This window comes from Odocoileus virginianus, chromosome 19, assembly GCF_023699985.2.
Source record: "Odocoileus virginianus isolate 20LAN1187 ecotype Illinois chromosome 19, Ovbor_1.2, whole genome shotgun sequence".
In the NCBI taxonomy this organism is placed as follows: Eukaryota; Metazoa; Chordata; class Mammalia; order Artiodactyla; family Cervidae; genus Odocoileus; species Odocoileus virginianus.
The window spans coordinates 23151238-23169486 of record NC_069692.1 but is presented as its reverse complement, the minus strand read 5'-3'; the positions used below and the strand labels follow the sequence as shown (position 1 = coordinate 23169486).

Sequence of the window (18249 nt, the reverse complement as noted above, 5' to 3'; positions counted from 1 at the left end):
GTATTCCAATATCAAACACCAAGTTTCAACAATACAAAAACTGCAGTTACTTTTGCACCAACCTAATGGCATGGCTCAGTGAATTAAACACGGAAATATAATCATGAGATTAAATGATAGAAGGATGGGACCATCACATTTTTTCAGGGATCAGTTTTTGTGCTACTTACCTTTTTTAGATAAGACATTAAAGAGTTGCATTTATTTAGAATGCAGCTAATTTGTAACTGAATTTTCTTTTTAACAACCTAATGTGTGCTTTTAGATTTCTTCAGAGGCCCCACAGTATCAAATATCCGCCTGGCTGGTTTAGAGTATGTTCTGCACTTCACTGCACTGAATGGGAAGATTTATTTTCGAAGCTATAAGTAAGTGCATTTACATGTTTTTATTAATCATCAAGGTTAGCATTTTAGTGTGACTATTTAATAGAGTTCAAACTGAGAATTGGTGTCTGACCAGAAGTTTATTTGGAGAGTTTGCAAAATAGCAGTGACAAATAGCTCTGTGCTAATCCTCAGGTCTGTCACTCCCCTGCTGACTTCTGCCTCTAAAAACCCTGTTTACCAGGGCTCTGGAACCTCAGACACTTTCTCTGAGCTCAAAACACGTATTCAGTCTTGACTTGCCCTACTTTTATGCAGTATTTCCTTATTTTTCTTGACTGGACTTAGAGCCCCAAACTACAAGTCTTAAGCCAGCTAAAGCATGTCTCAAAACCCTGAGTCTAAAAAATGGAGTCTGAAAGGAATAAGAACATTCAGTGACTAGATTTCATTTTACCTTCATTCTCCAGCTCAGGCCTTCTACCTTACCCCCACCACAATATAAATATAAATCTGAAAAGCTGATTTTGTTTTCATTAAAAATCTAATGACATGTTACAGCTGAGCCTTTTGAGATAAGCATGACCTCCCCCCCACTCCACGTATTTAAAATGAAGTTCTAGCGCTGTTGGAGCCCACGCTCTCCTGAAGAATGCACTGAGTCCCAGAAGCCGCCTGTGCACGGGCGTCCGCGTGGTGTCTGTTTCACACTGCCCTGGCAGCGCAGCCTGAGTGCTGACAGCCGGGTGTTGGCACTGTCTTCTGTGCGTGTGTGCTGTTTGTGCAACTGTCTGTGGACTTCAGCATTTCATCCATGGTTTTATTTTTGTTTTTGTCATAATGGAATACGTGATTGACCAGCTGGTGTCCAGTGAACATCCAAATGAACTAAATGTTCTCCTGTGGTTTTTTTTTTTTTGGTCAGTAATTTCCATCTTTTTCTCAAGTGTGTATGGAGTCAGAGGTATTCAGTTCTTTTCACCCCGTGAATGGTATCCCTATTTCTGTTTTTTTTTCTTATAATTAGTTGAGATTGAAAGCCCCTACAGTCTGTTGTTTGAACTTCCAAACTTGGTTTTGGGACTTCTAAGAACTAAAAGCCTAACTAAACTGTTTATGTTATTTTGGTTCCACTTATTTGACCTAGTGTGAATAGAATGCTAGATTTTTGAGTAAAAAGAATAGATATGCAACAAGCAATGAAGGTTTACTGTATAGCACAGAAAACTATAGTCAATATCTTGTGATAACCTATAATAGAAAATAATTTCAAAGACAATATACGTGTATATGTATAACTGAATCACCTTGCTGTGCACCTGAGACATTGTAAGTCAACTATACTTCAATAAAGTATATATGTATATAAAGAAAAAGAACGTATATAAAATAGGTGACTCCTATTTATAGAGCAAGAAATGAAAGATGAAAAATCACTAACATAAAATCTTTTTGAAAACTTATGTTAAACAGGGAGACCCTGGGGATACAGTGGAACTAAAAATGTAAAGGTAAAAATCTTTGAGAAAGAGAAATGGATAGTAACAATAATCTAAAACTCTTTCATGGTGAACAGTTTCAAAAAAAGTATTCTCTTGTGTTGGAACTTATATTTAGTGAGATTTTCCTGGCAGTTCAGTGGTTAAGACTGTGCTTCCAATGCTGGGTACTTAGGTTCAATCCCTGGTTGGGGAAATAAGATCTCACATGCTGCATGGCACAACCAAAAGTGTTGTTTTTTTTTTTTTTTTAATTGTATTTAGTGAAAGGAGAGATTAATTTGTTAAAAAGAAAAAAGAGAGAGAAAGAAACATAAAGAAAACAAAGCAAAATGGACTGAAAATTAGCAAATCAGATTTAAGAATAGGGATAAATTGACAGTGTAACTATAAATAACCATCCATCCACTTTCTTTAACAAGTATCTTATTGTTGAAATCACTGTTAGTATGGCATCTCCCATAAAGAAAAAAAAAAAGATTTGAATTTTTAAAATTAGAAACCCTGCTGTAAAATTTTAATCCCAGGTTTTCATATCTGTATCCCCTTAAAACCTGTTAGCTGTTGACTTGAAATAGAAAATGACAGTGTGATTGAGAGCAAGCTGCTAGTGGGAGAATCCCTCCATGTTGATTAGCTTAGCCTCCGAGGGCTGTGCTCTGCTTGGGAGAGGAAGAGGTGGTCCCTGGAATGAGCATCAGCTCTGAGCCTAGTGACCTGGCTCTGTGCCAGGCTTCACCACAGAACACGGTCAGGTCACCTCTCAGGGCCTCTGTTTTTCTTTGGCAAAGTGTAGTAATACCATTTAGGTAATTCTAAGGTACCTCTGAGATGGATAATTCTCCTTTGTTCAGAGGGAGAGAGGTGCAGACAGAGGTAGGCATGTGCCAGAAAAGAGTTTCTGTCCTCGTGTGGTTTCTCAGGATTCTCACAGGCTGCGCCTGGGTGTCCTGCCCTCTTCCAGCCAGCCCTTAGGCAAAGTTAAGGTTAGAGTTAATGTATGTACGCAGTGACTCGGTCATATCCGACCCCATTGACTGTAGCTTGCCAGACGACTCTGTCCATGGAATTTTCCAGATAGGAATACTAGAGTGGGTTGCCATTTCCTACTCCAGGGGACTTCCCAACCCTGGGATCAAACCTGAGTCTCCTGTGTTAGCAGGCGGATTTTTTACCACTGCACCACGGGGGGAGCCTCAATAGTTAATATTGACACTTGTTAATTTGTGAAGTTGAGTAAGGATTATAAAATGGTTTTGTGCTTTTTGGATGAAAAGAACTGTGAGTATGAAATTACATTAATAAAAATTTTGACCTGACCTTTTGGGGAAATAAATAATAGTGTTACTGGCATCTTCCTGTATATCCTATAATAATTAATCCCTTGGAGAATTTTGTTCACTATAGGGCCAGAACTATTAATATGAGACAGAGATCTTTAATAACTGCCATGTATGCCTTTGCCATGGCATCGGGTAGGTTTTATGGGGAGAAATAGGCAGAACAGGAAGTATTAGCATACCTTAAAAAGCAAACAACATTCTGGGCAGGGAGTTTAAATACTGAAAACAATGTAAACAGAAGAGAGGGATGTGAAAGGGAGAAAAATAAGGAAATTACAATTTAAACAAGAGGGTGATGCCAGTCTTTCTCAAGAAATAGGCAAATCATGCATAAATATATATAGAAATTACCAATTAACATATCTAATAGCCTAAACCCATCCTAGAGGGAAGGAACTGGGTTCTGTTTGTCTTTGTGTCCCTGCGTCGTGTACCATGTAGTCTCCTAGAACTGAATGTCACATTTGATTTAGAGCTTATAGGGAAACAAAAAACGGAGCTTGAGGTTAGGATCTGAGATGGAGATTTACATGGGGTGTAAACATTCTGGGCAGTAGTAGGTATTTGACTGGAGATGCAAAAGCCTGGAATCAAAATGTCTGCTTTAAAAAGAAGTGCAGTGTTTATGATGGCATTGAGGGTAAAGGAAATGGTTTTAATTTTTTAAGAGTTGATATTTAGTAGTCTTCATGTATTTTCCTTAGTATGATCACAAAAATCCTTTATAAATTCTCTTAATACATTTCCTCTGAGAAAGAGTAAATAGATGGTTGTTTGTTTTTTTTTTAAAGATTAACATTTAATGATTTTAGATTCTAGATTTCATGATTAAATTCTGTTAATGAAAAGATGATAGCTCTGTCACGAGAAAACATATGCAGAGAACTGAAAGCTGGAGTAAGTTTCCTTCTATCAAGTAGAAATAGAATAATAAGCATACTCAATGAAGTGATTAAGATCATCCACACATACTGTCTTGTATGGCAGTATAATTAATTCATCAGTAGGTAGCAACATATGTAGTTACATGGAAACAATCTTACTAACTTTCTATACTGCTCAAAAGATTGCTCTGTTGGGAGGACACTTGCATAAATGAAAAGGTCCTTGGGTAATCTGACTCCGTCAGGCGTGCCCTGAACTGTTCTGGATGGACAAGTTTTCCGTTTAGCTGAAATTAGCGTTTTAAGTGGAGAAGGAAATGGCAACCCATTCCAGTATTCTTGCCTGGAGAATCGGAGGAGCTTGGTGGGCTGCTGTCTATGGGGTCGCACAGAGTTGGACACGACTGAAGCAACTTAGCAGCAGCAGCAGCATTTTAAGTGGCAGAAATTTTTTTCATTGAAATTTTATGTATGTGATTTCCTTGATTTCTTAAGTTAATCTACTGAACACAAGATATTAATCAAGGTTTAGTCCTTTTTTTTTTTTTTTTCATTTCTTTTGTTGTTGGCTGTTCCACTCGGCATGCCTGGGATCTTAGTTCCCCAACCAGAGAGTGAACTCATGCTCCCTGCAGTGGAAGTGAGGAGTGCTAACCACTGGTCCACCAGGGAATTCCAAAGATTTAATCTTGATATGAGTTCAGCATGATAAATACAATTTATTTGAGATATGAAAGATGTAGAGGCGATTGCAGAATAAAAGATAAAAACCTGAGAGATAAAAGAGTCACATGGTCACTGCCCCTGTATGCTTTGAGTGAAATATTAAGGACAATGGCATGATGTCAGCCATCTTCAGCTCCTAAAAATGTTTTCCCCTACAGTAGTCCAGAGACAGGCCTTCTCTCAGGTCTCATCTCCCAGAACCCCCGTGAGGAGAGTGGCTTAAGGGCCCTTATTTAAGCTCTTTTTTCCCCTCTGCTTGCTCCCTTCAAGCCCCATACTAACATTTATTTTATCTTTTAATGTTTGTATGTTTTTGTTTGTTTAACATTTCTGCTCTTTATATATCCTAGGCTCTGGGGTTTTTTGTTTTGTTTTTCCTTTTTGCCTTGTTAATTGAGTGTGAACTACTGTGTCTGATACAGCGTACCTATCACTGTGACTCTTCCAGAAGCCAGTAAAAGCACTTCCTGTAAGTGGACTGTATTGGTTGTTTGTCTTCATGTTATGCAGGGCTTTTAATAGGGTTTTACATATTTCACTCCTGCTTCCTGGTGTTTGTTCATTCCTGGGTATTACTTACTCTGCTTTTCTCTTCTGTTCTTTCTTTTCTCTATGTCACTTGTTACTTCTTTCTCATTCTGACTTTTATGTGAAAAAGCTCATCTTTTCTGAACATTATTATTTAGTCCTTTTCTGTGTAGAGATCTGGTCACCGTAACAAATTTGAGTCTTACAGCACAAATAACCTTTAAGTCTTTGAGCAGTTCTTGTGATATCACTCCCAAAAAAAGAATTAAATGAATCTCCCTTCTTCCCCCCACTGTATTCCTCATAAGCTTTTGGATCCAAGGTTATTTATACATATGGTATCCAGAAAGTCATGGTTTTGTTACATTCATTCCAATCTATAGAGATTGGTGTCTGTGCTTTGGAGAAAAGTTGATTCTGAATGGGTCTTAGAGAAATAAGAATTTGTTAATTATGTAAATATAATATCTTAAAGATCCACTTAAAATTTTTTATATAATTATGTAAACCTTAAATAAATCAAATAAAAGATTCCACTTCTTAGGAGGACTATCTGTATATAAAATATTAAAATTAGGCTTTCCAAACATTTTGTTATTTTATGGAACTATAATTCTCTAGAACAAAAATATTTGGAGGAGTGGGACTTTGATTATCAAATTCAAAGCAACATTTCTTTTTGCTATTTCATAAAGGTTGCTGTTGAAGAAATCTGGCTGTAGAACACCGCGGATTGAATTGGAAGAGATGGGACCCTCATTGGATTTGGTTCTGAGGCGGACACACCTAGCATCAGATGACCTTTATAAATTATCTATGAAAATGCCCAAAGCCCTGAAGGTACATGACTTGCAGATTGGTGCTATGTTTATTTGTATATTCCTCTCTCATTTCCAAAAGGGATCTGTAGCATATTATATTAAAGGACATATATAAACAGATCAATATAATAGATAAAATTAGACTTTCAGCGCCAAAGAAAGAAGGAAGAACCAAATAAGCCAATCATAAAGGATAATAAAATTGTAGAAACCAAGCATCAAATATTGCTGAGTGCTTCCTGGTAGCCAAGACTGCCAGTTTTCAGCAAAAATAGGTCTCATTTTGGGCATTGTGAAAATGTAATTTCAAGCATAGGATGTATAACCTATACTTCCATAAAATGTGTTTTGACGTTTGAATGGCTTTAAAAAGCAAGTAGAAATGGCATCTCTGGAATGCCAGTAAAGATTTGAGATGGTAGTCCCGATCCTTAAGCTGGACATAAGGCCTTCTCAGTGCATGGCAGTGGCTAGAGTGGTCTCTTGGGTTGCTTCTCAGTCTGATCTGGTAACTGCCCTGGGGACTGTAGAAATGCAGGATCTGAGATTCTGCCCTAGTTCTACTGAATTATAATTTGCATTTTTAACAAGATCTTCAAGTGATCTGCATGTACCTGAGTTTGAGAAGAAAGAACCTATAGGGCTATAGATTCCATATCATTGAAAGGGTGCTCACTAATGGAAGTTGTTAAATGTTAGTTGTTGTACACTAGATTTTTATCAGTTCATAATAGTAGACTCAACTGTATTTTCATATATTACTGTTTCATAGCCAAAGAAGAAGAAAAATGTCTCTCATGATACTTTTGGTACAACTTATGGAAGAATTCATATGCAAAAGCAAGACCTAAGCAAACTACAAACCAGGAAAATGAAGGGGCTGAAGAAGCGACCTGCAGAAAGGAAAGCAGAAGATGAGGAGAACAAATCAAAGAGAATTAAAAAGGATTGATGGAATTTAGCCAATAGCTGCATTTTTATTGTAGTCTTAAGAGAATTATGAAGCATCCATTGTTTAAGAGTTTCTTATAAAATTTTATTGTATATTTTTATAACTTGATAATTTACCTAAACTATATATATTATATACATTATGAGCAGTAACATACTAGTATTAGGTTGAAAGTTACACTCTTACTGGAGATATTATACCCAGGTATGCTGTTTTCTTTCTGTGATGTGACATTACCCTCTGCCCACCCCCTACAATGTGCCCTGTCTCATTGGGTGGATAAGTGAGGAAGGATCTCCAGAACAACCAGTGGTATTTTACAGAATTTTGAGCTAAGCCTTAGATAAAGGGAGGAAGTCATGGAAAGTGTAAATGTTCCAAAGTAACTGTATACATGCTCAGTGTGAGCTGCCTGGAAACTTGACCCCATCTCCCAGCATATACCTACAACCTGACTTTCCTGTTGTTCTGCCTAAAATTCTACCAGAGATTCATTTTGAGATTTTAAGTTTTATGTCTTAGAACATAAATCTCTGAGATGTCCACTACCTGACATATTACCTTGCTATTGATTATTTTAATTTCAAGAGATTCTGCTACTAAATGGAGCCTTATCCATCTTCTCAGAGAGAAGAAGTTTTGCTAAGGGTCGAAGTGAGAAAATAGGAATGGTAAGTTAAGGCACAGGACATTTGAGGGTGCTGGTAGCCCTAGGTAAAGGGCACACGAAGGCCCTGGGTGTTTACATACTGAGTAGGAGTAAGTCAAAGCCAAACAGCTTGTTTCGAAATTTTCTTGAAGACTGGCCCTGTGCCTAGAAAAATGGCAAAAGGCTTTCTACTTCCTATTCCTAGTATTGCAAACTTGTTTTCCCTAAATGTAAATTCCTTGATTGAGTCCCTGGCCAAGAGGCTCCTTTACACAAGCCAGTTACGCCGTACAAGATCAGACATACACAAACCATGGTGTGTTACATGAAGGGGAAATGCTTTTGTTTTCAATTCCATGTCAGAGCTCCTCCATGTCTGTGTATGTGCATGCATTTGTGTGAGTTTGCTGACACTAAGCAGAAGCTGGAACTTCAATTTTACTTCCTTTATCCTTTTTCGTTTGTAAACCCATTGCTCAGCCTTCCCTCTCCCCATCCTTTTCCAGATGGCTGATACTCTGCTCTTAAAAAGGAGGACACTAGTATCACTTAGGTGCACTTGTTGCTTGATTGTACATTGTTTTTCTTTCTTTCTTTTTTTTTTTTTTTGGCTTCTCTTTGCAGAACATAGTTTCTAGGCGCACAGGCTTCAGTAGTTGCAACACTCGGGCTTAATAGTTGTGGCACATGAGCTTGGTTGCTCCGAGGCCTGTGGAATCTTCCCAGACCAGGGATCAAACCTGTGTCCCCTACGTTGGCAGGTGGATTCTTATCCACTGTGCCATCAGGGAAGTCCTTGATTATAAATTTAACCAAGACTACATAATTTTAGACCTGAAAAAAGAAAAGTGAAAGTCACTCAGTTGTGTCCGACTCTGCAACCCCATGGACTATACAGTCCATGAAATTCTCCAGGTCAGAATACTGGAGTGAGTAGCCTTTCCCTTCTCCAGGGGATGTAGACCTGAAGTAGGCAGATTATGTCTAAATGGGGAGAGAGGGTTAAATTAAAATGATTCATGTCCTGCTATCTGCAAGTAAGTGGACAATAGTTGGGGAGAAAGAGAGTCATGAAAGGAGCATCAGTAATGATAAGCACATAGTCCTTGCCCAGTGCTTGACCCCTGACAGGTCCAACTAACACTGATGAAGATAGTGATTCAGGAGGGAAAGCAATGGGCCCTTTTCACCGGTCACTTACAAGAGGGACCCTCTGCCATATTGAATGGCTGTTAGTATAACTGATGCCATCTTGGGCCTGTTCAGTGCCTCCTGTCCTTCAACTGACCCTACCAAGGGCTGTATTGTGTAGTAAATCCCTATTGTCAAGGGCTTTGTAGTGAATAGATACTATTTAGTGATCATTAGGTCCAGGTGGCCTCTGCACTCTATTATTGTTAGGCTCCAAACAATAATGAAGACCTTTGCTGACGTATTCCCAGTACCCAAGAGGCTAGTTACCCATTCATAAATCTTGACTTTGGAACGCACTTCCTGTTTTCCAAGCACGTACGCTTATACCCTAGGTTAACTATAAAAATCTCCAGTGGCAGCTGCGAATGTTTCCGGATGTCATCCATCCCATCCTACCCTCTTAAGTAAACTACCCTATAATCTGATTGCTTGGTTGTATGAAGTATCCTGCCTCATTTTTTGGTCTCTAGATACTTAGTTTGGTGGGCATCTTTTGTACCTTCTGTCCAATAACACCTTGACCCCCCTCCATCAGGAAGACCTACCTTAGCATTTCAACCAATCTTAATGTAAAGATCGCCACATTTTCTGCAGATGTGACGTCTTAAAGTATTTTGTTGTTTTAATCAGCAACCTTCAGAGGTAGTGAAGGACAGGGAAGCCTGGCCTGCTGCAGTCCATGGGGTTATAAAGAGTTGGATACAATTTAGCTACTGAACAGCAACAAACAGTACAAGTTTTTGTTTCCTGTGCAGCTTTTTAGTCTTTGAATCTTCTTCATAAAAGAATATCACATAGTATTATTGAAATCTAACTCAAGGACTTTTTTGTTGTAGTTGTCAACTATCTGGAACTCTTGATTCACCATTTGTATCATTTTTGTGGGAAATGCATTTTATTATTTTTTTTTTTTCGGTTCTTCATTGCTTTATTAACATCAACTTTAGTATCGTCAGTAGATGAGTACAATTGAGCTAACAGTTTGGTTTGGTCACTGGGTAAATAAGACACTCCTGAGATCTCAGCAGAGAGCACAGTGTGGAGGTCAGACCTAGTCGTGTCCTCTCTTCACAGAACAGTCAATTCAAACAGCACAGGACATCCTAAGAACTTTCACCGCTGCTCCACAGCCTCTGCACGGGAGAGGAGGGATGAAGGCAAACACCAGAGGAAATTCCACACCAACTGCAGTCACACAGTACCTGGAAGGCTACAGGTAGGATAGCAGCACCTGACCTCATGCACGGGCCATCAGTGGGCAGCATGGTGGTATAATGCTGCCCAACTTGGGTGACTGCAGTCTACAATTCAATTCACATTTTTTTAACTTATGAGGAAAATGCACACATTTAAGAAACTGTTACCTTATGTTGGTCTCTACCCCATTATCTCTAGTCTCATCAGAAAACTTGCTATTAGATGGTTGTTTTGTTAGCTATTCTGTCACTTCAAACTTTCTCTTATAATCCACTTTAATGATTCAAAGGTAAGAGTTATACATGTATATGTAGTTATGGCTTAACAAGAAAGCAGTTAACTTGCATTGTTTTTAAAAAGAATAAAGCACAATAGCACAGATTTAAGTGATCATCTGGCAACAAGCATAAACATAAGGTAAGGTAAACAGGCCAGTCTGTTGGTCAAAGCCAACAGCTAAGCTATTGCATTAAAATACGTTCCACAGCCAATATGATGTGTTTGGAACTGATTCCAAACATATCCAGCAGATCACTGGGCTTCCCGCTCCGAGGGACCCCTGACACTGCCAGCTGATGGACCACGATGTCAGGCTCCACGGAGACGGCTGCACAGACGGCCTCCCCGATGCCACCTTCTGAGTAGTGATCCTCCACTGTGATAATCTGGCCACCTGTGGCTTTTGCATTGGAGATGATGGTGGCAGCATCCAGAGGTTTAATAGTAAACAGGTCAATGACACGGATAGAAATATCTTGGCCTGTCCAATCTCAAAGCTTTCTCGTGGGGTGTAAATAATTGCAGTTTCTGGCCGACTGGTTCGAATGTAGCACATCCCCTTGGTATTGGCTGCCAGGAAAACGGCATGCTCTGTTGAGATGGCATCACTTGGATAGAAAATCATGCAGTTCGGAATGGCTCGGAACATGGCTAGGTCCTCTAGGGCCATCTGGGAGGGGCCGTCTTCACCTACGGATACCCCACAGTGGGACCCAATAAGATTGATGTTGGTTTGCGAGATGGCTCCCATCCGGATCTGATCAAATGCTCGGATCCAAAAGGCAGCGAAGGTGCAAGCAAAAGCCACAGTGCGACCACGGGTGACACATCCCAGTGCCACGCTCACCATGTTTTGCTCAGCAGTAAAACACTCGATGAAGCGCTCAGGGTGTTCTCTCTTGAATGTGTCAGAAAAGGTGGAGTTCTTGGTATCACCATCCAGCACAATAACTCTGTCATTTGCATGGCCCAGCTTGGCCAGAGCCAAACCACATGCTTTCCGAGTAGCTATCATATCACTGGCTTCATAATCAGGTGGAGACGTCATTTCTATAGCTGAGATGTTGACTTGAGGCGAGTCTTCAACAGGGGCTTTTGGTTCGAGACTCTTATTGGTCTCTATCCGGCTCTCAATTAGTTTGATAATTGCATCCGCTCTTTCTTTGGGCATTGGCTTTCCATGCCAATTTTCTTCATCTTCAACACTTGGAACGCCCCAGCCCTTGAAGGTCTTGGCAACCACAGCAGTGGGCTTGTTCTTCATTTGAGCTGCCTGCCAGAACACCTGGCACAGTGCCTCCACGTCATGGCCATCCACCACCAAAGTGTTCCACCCAAAGGCTTCGCAGCGCTTCTGATAGACATCTATGGAGTGCTCGAGAGGCAAAGCGGTGCTGTGGGTCAGGCGATTCACATTAAAGATGGCCACAAGATTGTCCAGACTGTAGTGGGATGCAAAGGCCAGGGCCTCCCAGACGGAGCCTCCTGAGGACTCGCCATCTCCCACGAGGCAGAACACCCGGTAGCTGGCCTTGTCAAAGTACTTGCCAGTATACGCCATCCCACATGCAGCCCCCAGTCCTTGCCCCAGCCATCCTGCTGTCACATCAACAAATGAGAGTCTCTTAGAGAAGACGAAACGGTCATTGTCTGGGTTCTCTGGGTCCCTTTTTTTATACCTCATCACGTGGAAGAACAGCACAGACATGATCTCAGCAGCACTGCTGCATGATGTGGGGTGGCCAGAAGAGCTCGAGGCGCAGGTGGCCCTGATGGAATGGATGCGCAGGCGATTGGCCATGTCCCGCAGAATCTGCAAAGTCTTCGCGTCAGGTTTGGCTTCGCCCACCTTCGCGGCGCTCGCCTCAGCGTCGGCCATAGCTGCGAACACGCCCGCGTCTCGGGTTGAAGTCCTGGAAGAGGCCCCTCAGGTTCATGGCGGAGAACTCACCGCGGCGTCCTCCTCCTCTCCCCCCGCCCCCCCGCGCAGCGCGGTCTGCGCGTTACAGCGGGTACATGGTGCCAGCGCTGGCCGCGTAACCGTCGTCGCCGCCGCCGCCTCCCGGAGAAACCTGAGCCGCACCTCCCTCCCTCCTTCCGGCTCGGGAAATGCATTTTAATTTCCATTTGTTCTTGAACTTTAGAACACAACATACATTAATTGGAGAATATGTATTCATTTCAGTAAAGATGGTAAGTTGCCTGTCCTAAGTTTTGCTTAAATTTGGATATTGATAGATGAGAAAAGCAGATTATTATTTTTTAATACAAAACTTGTATTTTTTATAGGATATTAATATTAATATCAAGGTATATACAATTTCATGAAGTTTGATTCCTTCTTATAACTTAAATGCCATTTATTTTCTTGGTATTGAACGTAATCCAAAGTAGAGGTGTTATTACCCAAATCAATAAAGGAAGCGGGTGGAGGGGAACTTGGACCAAGTCAGTTTTCAATTATCTAGCTTCTTCTGATCTCTTCTTCCTTTCATTTATATTTTTACCCATTTCTCCTCTCCCCCACCCAAAGATGAGGCCAGGAAAGGATTCACAGAGGTTTTAAAACGGAAGAAGTTAAAAATCACAAACCACTGCTAAATTTGACCAAGAAGAGAAGGTTTGTTTTTTAATGGACTTTCAATATCAATACTTTGTCCTTTATGAAATTAAGAGCCTACAAAAATACACAGTATTTATTATTATCCTAATGAACTTTTAATGGATCATAGAAATCGTCAAAACATAACTGCATGAAAGGCAGATATATTCTAGTGTATATACATATATATATTCTAGTATATATACATATACATTATGAAATTGTGTAGAATATTATTCACATCTATTTAAATATGCTTCTCTTGGGTCTTCCTTGGTAATCCAGAGGCTAAGACTGCCTTTCCAATGCAGGGGACCTGTCTTTGATCCCTGGTTGGGAAATGGTTCCCATATGCTGCAACTAAGTTCTGGCACAGCCAAATATTTACAAAAATACCTAACCTACTAAAAAAAAATAAGCTACTGTGAATAAAAAGTTTAATTGGACTTGTTGGCTCAAGGCTTAATGCCAGCTGTGAGAAGAAAGTCAACTTGCTTTTATATGTATATTGTTTTCCTCTCATACCAACAGCTTGAATGGTTCAAGTTTAAAAACAGCAAAGATAACACTTTTTCCTATACTACCCAGAGTGGACCATATTACGCCGTGTTTGAAAATTTTAACTGCCTTGCTTGAATTGGAGTCATTTCGCACCTTTTCCAGTTCAAAATTCTTAGGGAAAAGTTTTAGAATAAGGCATAAACCTAAGGTAAGCCTTTCAGCATATTTAATTTTCTTGATCTGGTGCTTCCTTGAAACAACTTCCCTTCCTCCCCCAATCCATTCTCACCTCCCACCTTGACTGTCACACTCCAAGCACCAGAAAGTAGGTTCTAAACACAGGAAGAAAGGGCTGACACGCCGGCCCCTGCTCGTTTGTGGGGCTGGAGTCTGTATTAGAGAAGGTTAAAACAAAAAAGGGGTGGTGGTGATGGGAAAGCAGTTAAGGCTTTTGCCAAGCAAGGCCCCTGAGCTTTTAAGTCTTTTACAGGATCGGAATTGATTCCTCAAGCTCAGACAGGCTCAGCTAGGAACAGAGTGGCAAGCATTGGCTCTATGAGGCATGCCCTTCCGCTAAGCTGGAACCAGGGCTGCAGAGGCTTGGCTCCGGATGCCAGGTCAGGGGAAGGGAGCTGCAGCCAGAGCCAGAGTTGAGCTTAAGCAGAGGCTGTGTTCAGGGGTCCCCTCTGTCCCTCTGAAACACTGCAAGCAAGCTCAGAAAGGGGTTTCTGGAGGGCACAGCACTACCTGTTCAGTGTTAGCAGGTGCATTTAAAATGGACTTGGAAGATTCACATACATCAACTAGAGAAGTTTATTTTCCCAACCCCTCAGCTAGAAGCTAGTTCCTCAGAGTCAGCTGACAAAGCAGGTGGCAAAGAGACCTGGATTGAGACATCACTTCAGAAGACAATCTGATTGCCTCTGGCTCTGAGCTAAGAGGCAGTCTTAGGGTTTATGGCACTGGGGGAAAGAGCATGAGAATCCTACTGTCCCCTTAGGCCTCTTTCCATCCAGTTGACTCATAGTTTGGTCACAAGTTCGAGTTTTATGCCCAGCACCTTCCTCTGCATAGGGAGACCTCGGGGAAGGATTAAACTGAATTTTGAAAAATCAGTCATGGACTACCCTGGTGGCACAGTGTCTGCCTGCTAAGGCAGGGGGACATGAATCTAATCCCTGGTCCTGGTCTGGGAAGATCCCACATACTACAGAGCAATTAAGCCTATGCGCCACAGCTTCTGAGCCTGCTCTGTAGAGCCTGCAAGTACTGAATCCATGTGCCTAGAGCCCCTGCTGCGCAACAGAGAAGCCAACAAAATCAGAAGCCTGAGCACCTGACAAAGAGTAGCAGCTACTCACTGCAACTAGATAAAGCACGTGTGCAGCAGTGAAGAGCCAGTGCAACCAAAAATTAAATGAGTAAAAGATAAAAATTAATAAAAAAATGCTAACATGGCAAAGAGCTCCTCAAGAGTGGAATATGTGGGAGGCAGTGCCTAACACTGCAGGCAGAGAAGTGTTAGGGACAAGAGTTGTGGCCTTAAAAGAAAGTGACATCTCCTGATGCTCTCTGAGCCCTCAGCTAAGATTTAAAAAGACAAGGATCCAATTAAAGACAGTCAAAACCATTGGCAATACCAATTAGTGGCATGGTTTCCTAAGTAATGTTAGAAGTGTTAGTTTTTCAAGAAATGCAAAGAAAATAAATGAGGCTTTGTTTTGTGCTCGTAGCAGTAGAAAGGCAAGTAGTGTTTTTAGAGGCCCCGACAAAGCAAGTACCGTACTAGCTGGCAGAGTTCTTACGTGATTTCCATGCTTAGGAAGGGAGAGGAGCAGCGCCATCATGGTTGCAAAGTGGGGCTCCATAGTCCTCACCTCAAGGTGGATGAGATGTAGTATGGAAAACACCAGGCTGATTGAAAGAACCTGGAGTCTTGATCCCAGAAAAGGACCATTAGCTAATCTTGAAGGAATTATGAGGAAGCTGAGTGAGGCAGATTTGGTCCTGGCAACATTTTGGGAAGAATGATTACACAGGTGGCTTGAGAGCTCTTACTCAGACAAGAAGGTAGTCATTGTGAGAAGCCAGCATGGATTCCCTGGGAGCTGGGAGTGTTAACTGATGGCATTGCTTTTTTGAAAGGAGTCCTTGCCTGGAAGATAGAGAAGTGGTCATTCACTCATTTATCAAGCATTATTATGTTTCAGGAGCTTCTCTGGTGGCTCAGTGGTATAGAACCCACCTGCCAATACAGCAGACAAGGATTTGATCTCTGGGTCCAAAAAATTCACTGGAGAAGGAAATGGCAACCCATTCTAGTATTCTTGCCTGGGAAGTGCCATGGACAGAGGAATCTGGCAGGCTACAGTCCGTGGGGTAGCAAAAGAGTTGAACACAACTTACTAAACAACAACATTATGTTTTAGGCATCATGCTAGAACAATGCCTTACACTGTATATGTTTTCAATTTAGAAAGCATTTTCTTTAAAATACAATTTTGGGAATTCCCTAGTGGTCCAGTGGTTAGGATTCTAAGCTTCCACTGCAGGGGTCTGGGTTTGATCCTTGATTGAAGAACTAGGCTCCCAAAAGCCCAGAAATCAATCAGTCATAATAAAATAAAACTTTTATTTTTTTTCTTGATTATAAGAAACATCATTTTTCTGATTATTGAAGAGAAATTTGTAGAGAAGAAAATAAAAGTTATGTAATTTCACCACCCAGAATACTGTTAACATTCTGCTGCATCTTATCACTTTAAAAATACAGGTTCTTAAAATAAGAACATGATCTTACTGTATTATTTGGAGTTCTGCTTTTTACAAAAAGCAAACTTTTTAAAGTTAAAAAATTTTAACTAATACCACATTAATTTCCCATTAGTACATCAAATGGGAATGGGGTATTATGCAGATAAGTAAATGCAATGAATTTTTATAAAATGAATGTACTGTTCTAACCATTATCCAGATAAAGAAATAGAAATATTGTCAAGCCCTTCAGAAGCCCTTTATACCCCCTTCAGTCATGAGCCAATAGTAGTAGGGTTAACTACTAGGTACCCTGCTCTTAAAATCAGTATCAAATTGAAAATGTTTTCCTGTCACTAGTTTTTTTTGAAAAGTGATATAACTGAAAAAGCATTTAGGCCGATTCAAAGCAATTGGAAGGACTAAGTGTACCCAAAGACTATTGATGAATGATGAATAGTCTGTGATATCTACAAAGGAAATCTTTGTTGGCAAGCCTCGGGGCTCTGTCGTTGACTTTCGCTCCTCAAACAAGCTTATCTTCCACTTGAATGAAGACAGGGCACATTTGTGGATGACAAAGCAGTGAGACTATTAGAAGATATAAATGTAAGATATCTTGGCAGCCTTGGAATATGGCCTGAAGCCAAAAAGACAAATTTAGTTTGAGAAATGAAAAGTTCAGTACCTAGAGGGGAAATATATATGAACATTTTTAGGATAAGAGAGATGTGGTTCTACAGTTAAGAAATGACCCAGGGGACAAACCCTATGTCAGTCATCAGTGTGAGCAGACTTCCAGAAAGATCCACAGAAATTTAAGCTGCACTGACAGAAGTACAACATTCAGGTTGACTGAAATAGAATACCTGAGACAGACAAGAAAGTCTGAAAACAGCAAAGCCTGATACACAGTAATAAAAAGTGGAGGAACAGAGACCCATTGTACTCTAATCTGCTCAGACCACATTTGCTGCATTGGTTCCAATTCTGGGCACACCCTTGGAGGAATTTGAGCTACCTGGACTGTGTTCAGAAGATGGTGACAAGAGCAATGAAAAATCTCCAAACTTTGCCAGATCAGGTGGAGATGATTTGCCAGGGGGAAAAAGGCAGTCACTAAACAAATCTTTTTTTAATCAACTTAATTGGAATATAATTTTTGTACAATAAAGTAATTCCTTTAAAGTGTATGATTTGGTGAGTTTTGACATTTGTATAAACCCATGAAAACACTAGCACAATAAAGGTGGGAACATTTTCATTACTCCAAAAAATTCCTTATGCCTCTCTCTAGTCCATTCTCCCTCTGCCTCAAGCCCCAGGCAACCATTGATCTGCTTTCTGTCAGTCAGTGCAGTTCAGTCGCTCAGTTGTGTCCGACTCTGCGACCCCGTGGACTGCAGTACACCAGGCTTCCTTGTCCCTCTCCAGCTCCTGAAGCTTGCTTAAACTCATGTCCATTGAGTCAGTGATGCCATTCAACCCTCTCATCCTCTGTCATCCCATTCTCCTGCCTTCGATCTTTCCCAGTATCAGGGTCTTTTCAAATGAGTCAGTTCTTCACATCTGGTGGCCAAAATTGGAGTTTCAGCTTCAGCATCAGTCCTTCCAATGAATATTCAGGACTGATTTCCTTTAGGATGGACTGGTTGGATCTCCTTGCTGTCCAAGGGATTCTCAAGAGTCTTTACCAACACCACAATTCAAAAGCATCTGTTCTTCAGCGCTCAGTTTATGTATTTCAACTCTCACATCCATACATGACTACTAGAAAAACCACAGCTTTGACTAGACGGACCTTTGTTAGCAAAGTAATGTCTCTGCTTTCTGTTACTATAATTATTATTTTCTAGAATTTTATAGAAATAGAAGAGCAGAACTCCTATGACTAGATTCTTGCACTCAGCCTGAAGATTTTGAGGTTTGCACATCTTGCTTCATCTGTCTATAATTTATTACTGAATGGTATGTCATCATATGGATGTACCTCA

The 18249-nt window shown here is 40.7% G+C and overlaps 1 protein-coding gene and 1 pseudogene across 1 annotated transcript in view; one reads left to right on the top strand and one right to left on the bottom strand.

The window, feature by feature from the left end:
- Positions 1-7088, top strand: part of RPF2 (ribosome production factor 2 homolog) — a 33386-nt gene extending 26298 nt beyond the window's left edge. The window contains exons 8-10 of the mRNA XM_020890378.2: positions 266-368; positions 6002-6146; positions 6900-7088. Coding sequence (XP_020746037.1) covers positions 266-368; positions 6002-6146; positions 6900-7079 — 428 coding nt within the window. The 3' untranslated portion in view covers positions 7080-7088. The remainder of the gene's footprint in view (positions 1-265; positions 369-6001; positions 6147-6899) is intronic.
- Positions 7089-7412: 324 nt separating this feature from the next.
- Positions 7413-12492, bottom strand: LOC110135369 (transketolase-like protein 1 pseudogene; annotated as a pseudogene).
- Between the last annotated feature and the right edge of the window lie 5757 nt (positions 12493-18249).